The sequence below is a fragment of the Diplotaxodon limnothrissa genome, linkage group LG7 (genome assembly GCF_057381915.1).
Source record: "Diplotaxodon limnothrissa isolate DT_005_m linkage group LG7, D_limnothrissa_male_GT1.1, whole genome shotgun sequence".
In the NCBI taxonomy this organism is placed as follows: domain Eukaryota; kingdom Metazoa; phylum Chordata; class Actinopteri; order Cichliformes; family Cichlidae; genus Diplotaxodon; species Diplotaxodon limnothrissa.
In genome coordinates, this window is record NC_140602.1 from 30,657,599 (window position 1) to 30,675,075 (window position 17,477).

General features: G+C 42.4%; 1 protein-coding gene across 1 annotated transcript; it reads right to left on the minus strand.

Moving 5' to 3' along the window:
- Positions 1 to 783: 783 nt before the first annotated feature.
- LOC146628525 (scavenger receptor cysteine-rich type 1 protein M130-like) lies at positions 784 to 17,280 on the minus strand. Its single transcript, XM_085359585.1, has 10 exons — positions 17,241 to 17,280; positions 8,049 to 8,081; positions 7,655 to 7,942; positions 7,230 to 7,535; positions 6,522 to 6,827; positions 5,001 to 5,306; positions 4,642 to 4,923; positions 2,218 to 2,523; positions 1,845 to 2,129; positions 784 to 824 (listed from the first exon to the last, which is right to left on the minus strand). The coding sequence occupies exons 1-10, from the start codon at positions 17,278 to 17,280 to the stop codon at positions 784 to 786; spliced, it is 2,193 nt and encodes a 730-aa protein (XP_085215711.1).
- Positions 17,281 to 17,477: the final 197 nt, after the last annotated feature.

The window sequence follows — 17,477 nt, forward strand, 5'->3', positions numbered from 1 at the left end:
AGATAAAGAAAGAAAAACTGGAGAATCGAGTTCTGGGTGTTCAGAAAAAAGAGAATTCAAATAAGTTTTGTTTTTATAAATATTTGTATATATATTGTATATTTTTAACTTAGTTTCAGGGGTTTATTTAACAAATCAGTGGGAAAAAATAAATAAATCTGGAGCTACAAAGAAAAGCTGAAACCCAAACAAAACCAAGAACAGATGTACTTTATTATAATATTTGACAAAAAAAAAGGTAAACAAAGGAAATCTCCACTGAGAAGTACCCAGAGATGCTACAAACTATTCAGAAATGTCTCACTGAAAACCAAAACTGTCTCAATGCCTTCTAGGTGTGGGGAGGGGAGCTCACTAAAGGTGTCTAACCTCCCAAACAGAAGACTTCCGCTTCACTAAGAGGACAAACTAAAAAAATTTACTTCAGGCTGTGCTCGAAAGCTGATCAGCTAAGATCCTCCCACAGACTGTGGACTCTCTGGATGCTAGTGACGATCAGAAATAGAAGAAAAACCACAAACTGTCTCCATGTGTGAACAGGTGAGATTCAAACTGTATTCATGCTGACATGAAAAGAGCAGAGATTTGTTTCAAACACAGTACGAAAACTACAGAATAATTCCAGTTTTATTAGTAAAGGGAAGTAAAATCTTTCACTGAGATAATGGTCAGTTGTGTTTCTGCTGACAGATTAATCAAGATGTTAGGTGAGCTGCTCAGACGTCCTCCTGTTCTCCATGAGCTCCTTCGTCTCCACAAACACCAACTTTACCGTCCACCATCTCAGTGTGCTCCTGTCTGCTGGACCTCTGCTTCCTCCTGTTCTGGAGTGGCACACAGATTAGACTGACTGCATCGCTCCTCACTTCAGTTCAATGAACAGACTTCATTCCTGCTGCTAAAAAGATTTATTCTTTACCTTACAGCAGAAATATAAGACGATGTTCTCCAACAGCAGAATCAGCGGCAGGAGGATCACTCTGACGGTAAGACCTGTGTGATCTGATCAGACACATCACAACCATCATGAGTCCAACAGCTCAGGCTATAGCAACATGAAAACAGAATAAACCTGTTTGAGTCAGTTACCTTTGAAACCTAACAAATATTAACAAGCTCAATTAACGCTGCTGTGTCTTGGCAAAGGACACTCTTACAATTAATCTTCATTTTTATTCTCCAGATATTTTATTGCTTGTTAAACTGAAGCTTATAATATGCATGTGAATTAGATTTTTTTTTGCTGTGTCACCTCAAAATTTATGTTTTGTCAAGTGTTTGTCTTTTTCCTTTTTCTCTTTTCCTTTTGTCCTCAAACTCATGTTGATATTGATGGCTGATGTCAGCTTCAGCTTACCTGAGACAACGACAGACAGCAGTCGGCTCTCAGAGGAGACGTTATGAAAAAAAACATGAACGTGATAAACACAGCTGTAGTTTCCTTGGTGGGCGGGTTCTGCAGCAGGAAACAGGAAATGGGCAGAGTGATTGACAGCTGCTTGGGTGTATTTGTATGCTTTGTTGAAGGTAAGCTGAAAGGAGCCTCCAGGGTACTGTGGCTGGATGAAACAACTGATGGTGAAGTTGGAACTTCTGGATACCCGAAACCCCTGCTGCTGGGCCTCAGAGACCCCGTCATTGGAGGACAAAGAAATGACTGGCTGAACAAGCAGGTCTGTAGTAGACAGAGATGATGTAGATAACAATGAAAGGTGTGTCATGTCAGGTGAGGTTCAGTAGTCCATGGAGGATTTGAATCTTTTCAATTCACTCCAATGGAAAACGTTAACTGTCGCTGGACACATGAGTGTTATTCATTGTGTCACAGATTATGGTGCGCTTACCTGAGCAGGTGATATTCACAATGGAGGAAGAGTCATTTGATGTTGCACAGTCTCTCAGAGATGATCCAACCTGAACACAGTCAGGTCTCATCACCCACACTGGCAAGTCTGAGGACTCTACCCTATGTCCTACAGAAACAGCTAAGCCACAGTCCAGTTGTTCACACACAACAGCTGCTTCCTCCAGGGTCCAGTCAGAGACATCCACTGGTCTCCACTCTCCCAAATGTTTCACCTTGAGTGTGCCTGCACACCGATGGGCTCCTCCCACCAGCCTGACGGGTTCTAACAGAAGCAGAGAGTCATCAGCAAAGAACAAAGTGAGTTTAAAAAAAAAATCAAAGCCAAATCAAAGCTGCAGCTCCTCTTCTACCTGAGCAGGTGAGTCCAACAGCTTTGCCAGGTGAGCAGCTGTTTCTAGCTGAGCCTGAGCTTCTACAGTCCAGGAGAGCAGACTCATGGCCTCCACACTGGAACTCTTTGCTCCACACTGGAGCCTCCACTTCTCCATAGAGCGCCCCCTGGAGGACCGAAGGAGGCCCACAGCCGAGCTCCCTACAGACCACCTCTGCATCCTGCTGGTCAAAGTCAGCTTCACACACTGAGGACCAGCTCTGGTTAGACTTCACCTCCAGTCTGCCTGAACACAGACTGGAACCATTCAGCAGCCTGACAGAGTCTGGAGACATCAGAGAAGATCAAACAGAAATTTATTTACCATTTAGAGAGGGACCAGAGGAACATGTCACCGGGTCTGCCGTGGTGTTTCACAGACATATTACTGGAAATGCTAAGTAAACTCTCTATACAGCTGTAAAGAGACTAAACAGCCCTCAACAACGGACCCAACATCCCACGCTCCTGAAACACCTCTAACAGGACACCCACAGGAATATGGTTGAATGCCTTCTCCAACTCCATAATACACATGTAGACTGGTCACTCAAACTCCCACACATGCTTGAATATCAGAATCAGAATATCTTTATTGTCATTGTAACAAGTACAACGAAATTAGGTGCAGTCCCTGCAGTGTCAAGAAATGAAAGTTTAAACATGATTACAAAAGAATAATATAAAAAAGGTAGAACACAGTCATTCAGTAATAAATAAAACCTTATTGTACATTTAACACTATTGCACAGGATGTCATCCATTGCACTGTACTTGTCAGGTTAAAATGGAGGTAATTATGGGTCATTCAGTCCCCTAACAGCTACAGGGTACAAACTGCTATTCATCTATTTGTCTTTGCTCTGATGCTCTTGCATCTTTTGCCTGATGGCAGCAGTTGGAACAGTTTATGTGCGGAGTGTGAAGAGTCTTTTATGGTATTTTCTGCTTTCCTGAGACAGCGAGAGCTGTGCAGTTCATCCAGGGAGGCTGAAGAGCAGCCGATGATCCCCTGGGCAACCTTTATAAAGTGTTTTCCTCTGCACTGTTCTGCATCTGGAAAACCACAAACAGTGGCAGTTGCACAGGATGCTCTTGGTAGAAGGACACCAGCAGCTTTTGAAATAAAGACTTTGCTGAGCCTACTGACAGCTCTGCAGCATCGTTCACACACCAGGATAGGTCCTCCATGACGTGAAGCAGGGAAGCAGAAGTCCGACACAATCTCCACCCCATCCCTACTGATAAAAAGTGGTTTAATGTCTGTTCTCTTATCCTGAAATCTACAGTAATCTCCTTGGTCTTGGTTGTGTTCAGGAGCAGGTTGTTGTCCCTGCACCACGCTGTCAGTCACTCCACTTCGTCCCTGTAGGCAGACACCCCCAACCCCCCCCCCCACAGTTGTAAGTGTACGGCATGAAAGGCAGAGGGCTCAGGACACAGCCCTGGGGAGAGCCGGTGCTGATGCTGATGGTCGAGAAGATGTGGGGGCCCACCGTAACCCTTTGTGTGCATTGTGTTACAAAGTCCTTAATCCAAAGACAGGTGGAGTATAGGAGTCCTAGGGCTGACAGCTTGCTCACCAACCTGTGAGGGAGGATGGTGTAAAAGGCAGAATTAAAGTCAATAAAGAGGAGGTGTGTGTAGCTCCCCTGGTGCTCCAGGTGGTACAGGGAACAATGAAGAGCAGCAGCAACAGCATCCTCAGTAGACCTGTTAGCCCTGCAACCAAATTGGTGAGCATCAAAGGTGGAAGGGATGAAGGACATGATATGACTCCAAACTTGTCTCTCAAAGCACTTCATATACTCAAAAGGATAAAGAGTTGGTCCAATGATCCACAACCAGGATGAAAACGACATTGTTCCACTTGAATCTGAGGTGCAACTAACAGATGGACAATCTTCTCCTGGCCCTTGGCGTAGACCTTTTACTGGCAGACTGAGGAGTGTGACTCCCGGAAGTTGGAACATGCCCACCAGTTGCCTTTCTTGAAGATGGGAGCCACTGCTCCATTCAGATGACAGTGCCTCTCAACTGTCTGAAAGAATCTTATAGAAGTGTGTCAGCCAAAACTGGCCACCTGCGTTTAGAAGGACACCTGTTTCTTTTGCTATCAATTTCTCTGTTCAGTGGCCATTCGTGATATACTGGGTACATCTTTACTTGGTTTTCTCTGTTTATATAGCATAGCACCACTGGAAGTCATTCATACCCCCTCTGTCTGTAACATTCTTCATTAGCTGGCTCTGAGCTGGATCTTTCTGATATATATTTTAATGCCCTTACTACCATCTTCTTTCCTCACTTTTCTTTTCCTGACTCTAACCTAACAAAGTACTGACAGAAATTGTAGATTCGATCCACATAAAGAAAATTATTTGGATTGAAATGATATGCTTACCTGTGCAGTTGAGCTTTATCATGGAGGAAGATGACATGAATGTTGTACACGTCCTTAGAGCAGATCCAGATTTAACACAGTCAGAGCGTACTGTCAGCGGATAGAATCCAGTGGCCTTTGTCCGTCTTACAGAAACAGCAGAGCCACAATCCAGATGTGCACAGACAGAAGCTGCTCCCTTCAGGCTCCAGTCAGAGACATCCACTGGGCTCCACCGCCACAGATAATTTACCTCTAATGTACCTGAGCAGCGACTGGCACCTCCCACCAACCTAACAGGATCTGAATAGAAAGGATAAATTCATCAGTAAAGAATAAAGTGAGTTTGAACCACATCAAAGCAGCAGCTCCTCTTCTACCTGAGCAGGTGAGTCCAACAGCTTTGCCAGGTGAGCAGCTGTTTCTAGCTGAGCCTGAGCTTCTACAGTCCAGGAGAGCAGACTCATGGCCTCCACACTGGAACTCTTTGCTCCACACTGGAGCCTCCACTTCTCCATAGAGCGCCCCCTGGAGGACCGAAGGAGGCCCACAGCCGAGCTGCCTACAGACCACCTCTGCATCCTGCTGGTCAAAGTCGGTTTCACACACTGAGGACCAGCTCTGGTCAGACTTCACCTCCAGTCTGCCTGAACACAGACTGGAACCATTCAGCAGCCTGACAGAGTCTGGAGACGTCAGAGAAGATCAAACAGAGAGATCAGAGACAGCAGACACACAAGAAAAAGATGGCAGCAAACAACTATTCACTGATTCAACCTCGGCACAACTCAACATGACTTCATCATTAACAACAGAACACATCTTTATAACAGCACGCACTGGAGACATGTTGAGATGAGACAAGTTGTTCTTTTTTAAAAATATTTTGTTGAATCATCAGATTCTGAATTGACCTCAAGATGGTCTTCAAAGTTGAGTCCAGAACTTCCAGGGCTGTCAGCTGTTTACTTTTGCTGCTAATTTTGTAAAACTCTGAAAGGAAACTTTGTAACATGTAGCTGCAGTCTTGTTTGGACTCCTTTGCAGAAACTTGCCTTGCTCCTTTTCTGCTGAATTTCCACTAAGGGTGGGTGGAGTTTGCCCACAGAAACACAAAAGTTCCCCATCAAAACTGATAACAACCCGCTCATTCTCGCACTTTATACACGAGGTCAATAGTGTGTGTGTGTGTGTAGGTGTGTGTGTGTGTGTGTGTAGGTGTGTGTGTGGGTGTGTGTGTGGTTTGGGTGAAGTATGTTTCACAGTCAAATTCAAATAGTTTTTGACCCCTTTAACCTCCTCTTTGATGTATCTATGTAATATAAACATGCAGACCAGAGTTACAAATATATAACATGAACAAATATCATTTTATATTTTTATTACACTTTTTCATATTAAAAAAGTACTTTGAACTAATTCTTTTAGATTTTTTAACTTCACACAACATGACGGTAGGGTTAATTAATGATACAAGTTATTTATTTTTCCTCAGATAAGCTGTGTGTTTAATGAACATTATTCCTGTTAATATGTTTGAAACTTTATATCATATGTATATTTTTGTCCCTGGGGACAGCTTCACACAGTATATGGGCAATAATGTGTTTAATTACATCCTGACAAAAACTAAAGCAGAAAGCTAAGTTCTCCCTGTACAGCATCAGTTAAAGAAACTTTAGTAAGATCACTGTCAATGATGCCATGCATTTAAGAAAAATAATGTAATCATTTGAACATATTGTATTCTATTGCCAGTTATAGCTCATGATCAATGTGTGTCTTTTGAGTAAGCTTAAAGTTAGGATAACTGTGGAAACATCAATATACAAATGTTTAGATGACACCAACCGCTGCAAGTAGAAATCATGTTTATGTCCACAGAATTTTTATTTGCTTACCTGAGCATATAAGTTCTCTGAATAGGCCTTTTTGTGAAAATGTGATGACAGAGAAACTCAAACACTCTCTCAAAGGAGATCCAGCCTGAGCACAATCACGTTTTATTTCCCAGTCGTCTGAGACTAGCCCGGAACGGGACATGGTCATTCCCACAGCAAAGCCACAGTCAAGACGTTCACAGAGAGCAGTGACTTCCTCCAGGCTGTGTGCAGTATTAATCACAGATCTCCACATTCCCAGTTGTTTCACCTGCACTTTACCTGCACAGCGACTGGCTCCTCCCACCAGTCTGACATCATCAGGCTCTGAACAGAAAGCAGAGAGTCATCAGTAAAAGAATAAAGTGAGTTTGAACCACATCAAAGCTGCAGCTCCTCTTCTACCTGTAGCTCAGGTGGCAGAGCAGGTCAGCCACTAATCAGAAGGTCGATGGTTTGATCCCAGGCTGCATCCTGGCTGCATGCCAAATATCCTTGGGCAAGATACTAACCCCATGTTTGCCTACTGGTGGTGGTCAGAGGGCCCGGTGGCGCCTGTGTCCGGCAGCCTCGCCTCTGTCAGTGCGCCCCAGAGCAGCTGTGGCTACAATGTAGCTTGCTATCGCCAGTGTGTGAAAGTGTGTGTGAATGACTGAATGTAGTGTATTGCGCTTTGGGGTCCTATGGACTAGAAAAGTGCTATACAAATGCAGGCCATTTACCATTTACCTGAGCAGGTGAGTCCAACAGCTTTGCCAGGTGAGCAGCTGTTTCTAGCTGAGCCTGAGCTTCTACAGTCCAGGAGAGCAGACTCATGGCCTCCACACTGGAACTCTTTGCTCCACGCTAGAGCCTCCACTTCTCCATAGAGCGCCCCCTGGAGGACCGAAGGAGGCCCACAGCCGAGCTCCCTACAGACCACCTCTGCATCCTGCTGGTCAAAGTCAGCTTCACACACTGAGGACCAGCTCTGGTTAGACTTCACCTCCAGTCTGCCTGAACACAGACTGGAACCATTCAGCAGCCTGACAGAGTCTGGAGAAAGAAAAAAATGCTGCTGCTGAAAACCATCATCTAAGAAAACTTGCATATGTGTCAAACTGTTGAATTAATGTCAAACACAATGACATAGATTATGTCACTAATAAACTCACCCAAACAGGTGAGAATCAGGGCTGTATAAGAATTATCTGGTGTTGCACACTCCCTCAGAGTAGATCCTGACCAAACACAGTCAAGTTTGATCTTCCACAAAGATGCAGGCATCTGCGGTTTCAATCCGAAAGCAACAGCAGAGCCACAGTCCAGATGTTCACAGACCACGGCTGCTTCCTTCAGGGTCCAGTCAATGACATTCACTGGTCTCCACTCTCCCAGATGTTTCACCTCCAATGTACCAGCACACAAACTGGGTCCTTCCACCAATCTGACATCATCAGACTCTGAACAGAAAGCAGAGAGCCATCAATAAAGAAATTTACTCCTGAAAATGTTAAAGTCAACCTTTCCTGCTGAGTATTTTATTTTTTTGTTTTGTTTTTTGTTCACCTGTTGAGTTGTGTTTCCCTTCAGCTTGGACTCCTGAAGAGAAAACCAAAGAAAACCATCAGTTTGAAGCCAGATGTGCCAGATCAATAAGTGCAAGCTACATGTGTGGAATGAATAGTGCATTTTAATGATCAAGAGTGGAGGCAATAATGGGTAAAAGCAGCAGGAGTAATGGAGGTAGACGGCAGGTGAATTCATGAATGCATGAATCCATTACATTACCCAGCACATCGGACTAAAAGCGTTGCACAATAAACTACTTTTCTAAACATACGCTTTGAAACATCCACATCCATCCAGGGGTAGAATGTGAAGCACTGGCCAAGCTGTCCTCATTCTTTGGGCCAAAAGCTGAGCTCTCAGTGGCTGTGGCTCAGGTGGTAGAGCAGATCAGCTACTGATTGGAAGGTTGGTGGTTCGATCCTTGGCTTCCCCAGTCTGCATGCCAAATATCCTTGGGCAAGATTGTAACCCCAAGTTGCCCTCCGATGCGTTCATCGGAGTATGAATGTAGTTTAGTTTGCACTTGTGTTTAGAAGTGCTTGTATGAGTGGGTGAATGAGGCATGTTGTATACAGCGCTTTGAGTACTCCGGGAGAGCTATATAAGAATCAGTCCATTTACCATTCAGTGCGTTTTTCAGCTGTGCTGCTTGATTTCCCTGTAACTAAATTTTCTGCAGTGAATCTGTGAGAGAAGAGACTCTGTCTACCCTGCGTTCTATGGCTCATCACATTCATCCCCCTGACAGTGAGAGGAGCAGCACAGTTTGATGTTAAGTTCAAATTGACCGATTTTGCAGAGTTTCTTATTTTCCTTTGATCGTCAGATATGAGTGTGTGATGGACCGAGTTGAAAAACAGGAGTCGTCCCAGGAATTATTAGAAAAATATAGTTTCCACTTATTTAACCCCCAAAAATTATATTTACAAGAGTAATAAATGTTGAGCTCATAAAAGAGGTCAAAGAAACAAAACTGAACTCAGGCAAAGACTGCAGACTTAACAAACCAAATGACTGCCCAAACATACATAATTGACCTAAACATGAAATGACATACAAGGGTATAAACAAGGAAGTGCAGAATTATTAGGCAAGTTGTATTTTTGAGGAATAATTTTATTATTGAACAACAACCATGTTCTCAATGAACCCAAAAAACTCATTAATATCAAAGCTGAATGTTTTTGGAAGTAGTTTTTAGTTTTAGCTATTTTAGGGGGATATCTGTGTGTGCAGGTGACTATTACTGTGCATAATTATTAGGCAACTTAACAAAAAACAAATATATACCCATTTCAATTATTTATTTTTACCAGTGAAACCAATATAACATCTCCACATTCACAAATATACATTTCTGACATTCAAAAACAAAACAAAAACAAATCAGTGACCAATATAGCCACCTTTCTTTGCAAGGACACTCAAAAGCCTGCCATCCATGGATTCTGTCAGTGTTTTGATCTGTTCACCATCAACATTGCGTGCAGCAGCAACCACAGCCTCCCAGACACTGTTCAGAGAGGTGTACTGTTTTCCCTCCTTGTAAATCTCACATTTGATGATGGACCACAGGTTCTCAATGGGGTTCAGATCAGGTGAACAAGGTGGCCATGTCATTAGTTTTTCTTCTTTTATACCCTTTCTTGCCAGCCACGCTGTGGAGTACTTGGACGCGTGTGATGGAGCATTGTCCTGCATGAAAATCATGTTTTTCTTGAAGGATGCAGACTTCTTCCTGTACCACTGCTTGAAGAAGGTGTCTTCCAGAAACTGGCAGTAGGACTGGGAGTTGAGCTTGACTCCATCCTCAACCCGAAAAGGCCCCACAAGCTCATCTTTGATGATACCAGCCCAAACCAGTACTCCACCTCCACCTTGCTGGCGTCTGAGTCGGAGTGGAGCTCTCTTTTTTTTTTTTTTTTTTTTTTTTGGCCTGTCCCATTTGGTTCTTTAGCTGTCAGAATTGTTGTCTGAAGACCAACAAGGATACCCAATGGATTTACTTTGCCAAATGGATCATCGTAGCATTGCCGTATTGGTCCATTTGATCGACCTTTGTTTTTATTATTTATTATATTTTATTTTCAGTTGTTACAGACGGGACAGACATGAGTGAGGGATAGGAAAGGGAGAGGGAAAGAGGAAGGAAAAGAAAAACAGAAGGGGAGAGGGACAGTGAGAAAGGGGGGGAGAAAAAAAAAATCTCCTGGATCACCTGTTGAGAGAAGAATAGAAAACAAGCAAAAAAAAACAAAGCAACATACTAAACACAACACCATCGCATTAATCTAGCTAAGTGTAAACAGCAGTAAATACTAAAAATTCAATGTTGTTGTGCAGCACGCAGGACAGACAGCGCACAATGTGCTTTGAAGTAGCAGCCAAGAAAGGTGTAATTTAAGTCTACGAGCAGTGAACATCCGTGTGCATACCTGTGTGGATCAGCGCGCTTGTATTCAAATGGTTTCCACATGTAATGGTATGCAAGAGGATGTAGCGAGCCATAGCCCCGTCCCCCAGGGCATGAAGCAGGCATGGAGGAGATCCAGGCCCCAGACATCCAGAGGCCCCAGAGTGCGAGAGCCCAAGGAGGACCACCGGAGGGGCATCCGTGCCACCCTCATGGGAAGGGCTGAGGATCCCCAGACGAGGCGTCACCCAGTAGCCACCGAGCAGAAGCTAGAGGGGGCTGCACGGGCACGCCGGTGCAGGACTGGAGCTCTCTGCCCTTTACCAATCCAGCCACGGGCCCATCCATCTGGCCCATCAAGACTCACTCTCATTTCATCAGTCCATAAAACCTTAGAAAAATCAGTCTTGAGATATTTCTCGGCCCAGTCTTGACGTTTCAGCTTGTGTGTCTTGTTCAGTGGTGGTCGTCTTTCAGCCTTTCTTACCTTGGCCATGTCTCTGAGTATTGCACACCTTGTGCTTTTGGGCACTCCAGTGATGTTGCAGCTCTGAAATATGGCCAAACTGGTGGCAAGTGGCATCTTGGCAGCTGCACGCTTGACTTTTCTCAGTTTATGGGCAGTTATTTTGCGCCTTGGTTTTTCCACACGCTTCTTGCGACCCTGTTGACTATTTTGAATGAAACGCTTGATTGTTCGATGATCACGCTTCAGAAGCTTTGCAATTTTGAGACTGCTGCATCCCTCTGCAAGATATCTCACTATTTTTGACTTTTCTGAGCCTGTCAAGTCCTTCTTTTGACCCTTTTTGCCAAAGGAAAGGACGTTGCCTAATAATTGTGCACACCTGATATAGGGTGTTGATGTCATTAGACCACACCCCTTCTCATTGCAGAGATGCACATCACCAGGGCTGTGCAGAGAGGTTTAAAGGGGCGGGTGCTCAAAGTTAAAAAGGGGCACATTGAACCAGGCTGAATAACAACAACACACATTCATCAAGAATCTAATATGGGCAACAAGGCAAAGCAAACATCGCCGATGTTTTACCTGATGGGTACATGGTAAATGGCCTGCATTTGTATAGCGCTTTTCTAGTCCTTAAGGACCCCAAAGCGCTTTACACTACATTCAGTCATTCACCCACAGGCGATAGCAAGCTACATTGTAGCCACAGCCACCCTGGGGCGCACTGACAGAGGCGAGGCTGCCGGACACTGGCGCCACCGGGCCCTCTGACCACCGCCAGTAGGCAAACATGGGGTTAGTATCTTGCCCTATCTATCCACTCTGTGCAGGGGCAAAGCTTATTAAATTTTTAAACTGTAGAGATACAATCATTTTACTGTTGTAAAATCCAAATTTTGTCTTATTTAAAATATAAATCTAATATAATCTGCTTCTTAATGTATGTTTTTTAAAATACAGCGTGTGTTTTTTAAAATATTATTATAATGCATAATTATGTGGACATGGATATTAGATCGTTTTTTAGTGAAATATAATCCCTCCAGAAAGGCAGGAAAAGCCCGGAAACTTACTTTAAAACTAAATATGTTCCCTAAAACGGTGACAGAGCTACAGACCCATGACAGCCAGGTAGCCAGCAGCTATGACCAGCACTACTTGTGCAGTTAATAAAAGGACAGGTAATGTTTGTCGCGCTGTTGCACACACAGCACGCTCGTTTGTTTCAGTTCGTCAGTTGCAACAAGACAGCTTACCAATAGTGATGGGACGTTCTGTATCGAGGCTTCGGAGCGTGTGTCGAGTAATGGAGGGGGCGTTTCCGCGAAGCGCGTATCGAGGCTTGCTTCATTTATGGGAGGAGCTGAAAATGATGACGTCCGAAGCCTCGCTGCCCGGCTGTACCACGTGACTGGTTCATGAAGTGGTTCGAACTTTGCCGCGAGATATGACAGCGATATAAACCCCTCAGACTTCATTCACAATGTGGGTGTTTGATGGAGAGTTGCGGTTAGTGACAGTTAGAGACAGTTTGGAGGTTTATGAGAGTGAGGAGAGAAAGTCAGGAGAGAATGGAGCCAGCTAAGAAGAGGAGGATGTCCTCCCCTGTGTGGGAACATTTTGATCTTATTCCTCCCAACAAGGTATGTAAATTTCTACAGAAGATGTATTTCCATAATACTGATGCTGCAATACAATTTATGTTGAGCTGTCTTGACTTTTGTACAAGGTGAAGTGTTTGCTATGTGCCAGGGAGCTGGGATATAACAACAACACCTCATCCATGCTTAGGCACTACAGAGCTTTGCATGAGAATAAGGGGGACACCGATTGTGGAGCAAGACCAGGTGAGCCATCAAATGCCATGATAATATAGCATGCAGTAATGTTACTAAATGATATAACAATATTATACAACTGTTATAAGTTACGTATGTGATATTTATATTTGTGCTTTATCTTTATTGTCTTTCCTCAGGAGAACAATCTCAAATAGATGAAGACCTGGTCAGCATGGTGATTGAGGACTCCCAGCCATTTAGCATTGTGGAGGACAAAGGATTCAAAAGATTTGTTAAATCATTAAATCCTAGCTATGTTCTCCCCACTAAAAAGGTCATAAAAGCAGTGAAAATTTAGTTTTTACAGAATAAAATGTGAACAGGCAGGACTGAGGCTCAAAGCCTCAGTGTGTAGCTGTCCATACCTCAACGTTACAAAAGCACAACCACTGTCCACACCCCAACCACACCTCACCTCACAGTAAATGATCATTTCCATTTCAAGCATTTCCAAATAATCATTTCCCATACTGCCACTATAAATATACACAGTATACTGCCATCACTACAATATACATGTTTTACACACTCCTTTTGTTGTTGACATTTACAGGCTGTGTGCAAAATGCCACACTCTTCAAATTCATGCCAGCTATTATTTTTACGTCCAGTAGGTGTCCTGCTAGAGCAAATGAAGCTTCATGAAGCTTCGCGTTGGGGTGAACCAATTGGATGAAAAGCTTCAGTGCTTCATGGGGCTTCATCTGCCCATCACTACTTACCAACGTGTACGTAATAAGCTAATACTCCTGGGTGCTATACACTACAGTGTGCGCTGTACACCTACTTACTGGTTTTGTCGCATCAGTCTGTGTCTCTGAGTTAACTTGTGTTTCTCCTACAGCTCCGGACCGCAACAAATGCGCGTGCTCTTTGTGAGCTCGTAACCAGCGCGTTCTGCCGTCAAGGGCGATCATTGGTTAAATGTGATCATGTGACTGATGCAAGCCAGATCCTTTTATTTAGCAAAACTGTGATTAATAGTTAAATATTATTGTTGAGGGGCACAGACAGGACTCCGCACGCACACACACATTAAAAAAATAATAATAATAATTTTTTTTTTAAAAAGTTGCCTCAACAAAAGGGCACCCAACAACAATCTTTATTTATAGAGCACATTTAAAAGCCTTGGGCATACCAAAGTGCTTTACATCCATCCATCCATTCGCTTCCGCTTATCCTTTTCAGGGTCGCGGGGGGCGCTGGAGCCTATCCCAGCTGTCATAGGGCGAGAGGCGGGGTACACCCTGGACAGGTCGCCAGTCTGTCGCAGGGCCTACACACAGGGACAGACAACCATTCGCGCTCACATTCACACCTAGTGGCAATTTGGATTATCCAATTAACCTATCCCCACAAGCTGCATGTCTTTGGACGGTGGGAGGAAGCCGGAGTACCCGGAGGGAACCCACGCAAACATGGGGAGAACATGCAAACTCCACACAGAAAGACCCCAGCCTGATGTTGGAATTGAACTCAGGACCTTCTTGCTGTGCGGCAACAGTGCTAACCACCGTGCCACCGTGCTTTACATAAAACAATAAAAAATAAAACAGTTCACACATTAACATCAAATTCATAAAAGTAACGGATTATGTTCACAGATAAAAGCCACCAATAAGAGTAAACTGCAGCACATAGATTATAGCAAGGTAAGACTGTACCACCATGATAAAAGACACCAATAATGGAAAGATAGCAGAGAATTTAATACAATAGGTCACTGCAAGCAAGCCAGCATTTAACTGGTAGAAAAGGCAAGTTTTAAAAGATATGTTTTTAGCCGTGATTTAAAAGAATGAATAGAATCAGACGCCCGGATGCCAATCGGGAGATTGTTCTACAGCTCCGGTGCAACTAGAGCAAACGATCGATCACCTCTAGATTTCAGTCGAGATCTGGGCTGAACCAACAGTAACTGTGAGGAAGACCTTAAAGCCCTAGCAGGAGCATATGGGTTTAAAAGTTCCTTAAGATAGCTTGGTGCAGTGTTATTGGTAATTTTAAAAGTAAACAACAAAATTTTAAATTGAATACGATATTTGACAGGCAACCAGTGCAGATCAGCAAGGACAGGAGTAATGTGGGCAAACTTCTTGGTTTGCCCACATCACATTACCCTTTCCATCAGGAAAGGGGCGGGTGCTCAAGCCCCTCTAGCCCCCCTCTGCACGTGCCTGCACATCACCTAATATGCTTAATTGGTAGTAGGCTTTCGAGCCTATACAGCTTGGAGTAAGACAACATGCATGAAGAGGATGATGTGGACAAAATACTCATTTGCCTAATAATTCTGCACTCCCTGTAGAATGGCTGATCAGACCATTGTGACACATGAGGGGTAACAAACAAAACAAAATCATAAATCAAAAACGAAGCAGTACAATCTAGTTTGTTAATAAACTAAACACTAAAGAAGAAAATCAAAAACCCCATTAAACCCCCTAAACTCAAATATTTAATTAAATACAAATACTTTGTTTTTAAAGTAAAGAAAATACACATCCTCCCCTTCAGCAGGAAGTGGTGGTGTGGTCCAATTATCTTCCTTCATATTTAATGGTTTCAAACCCTGGCTACCATCTTTTGTCCAGCAACTCCCAGGGATGATACCAGGTAAGAAATAAAAAGACAAAGGTTGGTCAGAAAGCAAAGAAATGAAGTAGTATGAATACATAAGTAAACTAAATGTGCGCGCTTACAAATAGAACAAATGTATCCAAACCAATCAATAAAGTTATTGGCAACTAAAATGTATTACTATGTTCAAATGAAGAATGAAAATACAAAATTTACCGACTTTAGAGTGTGGCCACGGGTTTGGCCATCACAGAGTGTATGGGTGTTTGTATGTGTGTCATGTTGGTGTGTGAGCCTGTTCAAAGTGCGTTAAAGCCAAAATCTACGAGAGAAAGATGCAAATAATGAAAAATGAACAAAAGTACCCATTCAAATCTGAATTTATAATTCGTTTTTTATCATGTAATAGAGATTTGGAAACCAAAGAAGTCTTGAGTCTAGTTAATTTCATACCCTGAGCACTAAAACTTCAATTAACGTGCTTATCTGAAATTGTTACTGATCGTGTTTTTACCAACTGTCTTTTTAAACTGTGATAGACGGATTTCTTTAATCTTTATTAAGTTTAAACTGTTCCCATGAGCTCTGACCAGTCTGAGGAGCTGAGTCAGTGACAGTGACAAGAAGAGTATGTTAAAAATGAATCATCCATGTCAACTTTTATTTTGACAGCATCTAAAACAGTTGCTTCACACACACACAAAATGTATCTGGCGTCAAACAAACCTTAAAGAATCTTTAAGACAAATTAATCATGTAAAAAAAGTTTTTAAAATAAAGACATAAAAAGGCAATATTAATCCGCTCCGTACGCCATACTTACAAAGTATGATGCTGAAATATTGTCTTTGCACAAAATTACCATGAAATTATGCTGCAGTTAAAATTAGTTACAGTATGATTTATCATTTCCTGTAAAATATATGGTGTTATGCTAAAAATTACTCATGTGTTGTGTAAGATTACTTACACATTAATAAAGACTAATGCAATAATTCATTATTTATACAGTACATTTTATGTTTGTAATCTGACTTACCCCCTTATTTTAGTGTCCCTACCTTTAAATAATACAATTTATATGAATATAATTACTTTGTAACTTCTAAGAAAATACATAAAAATTCCTTTTAATTACAGGGCAATTATGTCCTTAGTGACAAGCCGTATTATGAAGGGTTAATTTTTTTAAACTTAGTTTTTCACCAAATTTTACACTGAGATTTCTAATGTTTATGTTACAGTTATTTTTAATAAACTATTTGGTTAAAGAAATGTTTAAATGTACCAGCAAACCTCTGTGCTATGCATGGTGTTTGCTTTGGGGTTAGGTAAATAAAGAATGATGCATTTTTCTACATTGGGATTAAATAAAATGTTTCATGGGTTTTCATGTTAGTAAGTATATGTTTAAATGTTCTCTGTGTTTCATTCATGTGGGTTTTGCTTGTTTAAACACTAAACATGTTAGAAATATTGAAGTTTAATAATTTTATTTCTACATGTAATTTGGGGTTTATTAAGTCAACAAAGCATTACAGTCACTATAAGATGAGCTTATGACAGAAGATTTACAGTATATACTGGTAAATGTAACAGAACAATACTAAATCATAATGTCACCATTTGACCTGTCAGATGTACAAATACATACAATTGCATGAAAAATATTTGTGTACATCATAATGTTGGCACTCACAGTGGCCTCAGCAATGTTTATTCAAAGTTTCATCATGATTGGTCCACTTGTCTAGGATGAGATAAGGGACTTACAAACACACATACAGCAAAATCATAATGTATATAATTTTCTCACTGCCGTTTGGTGAAATCCTCCAGTCAGATCAGTGAAAGCTTACAGATGATGTTTAAACCAGTCCTACCTGAGCTCCACAACAGCAGCAGCAGCAGCAGGTGATCCATGTCCAGGTAGATGTCTCTCTGCCTGCTCGCTGCTCTGATCATCAAACCTGCTGTCCTCAGTATCTGCCTGCAGGAAGAGACCAATCACATTTACTTTTTTATCGTGAATAGGAAGTGGCCTTACCTCACTGACACATGTTCAGTATTTCCTGGGTGTTTGTTTTTGTCTGCAATGTTGGAAACTATCACATAACCCA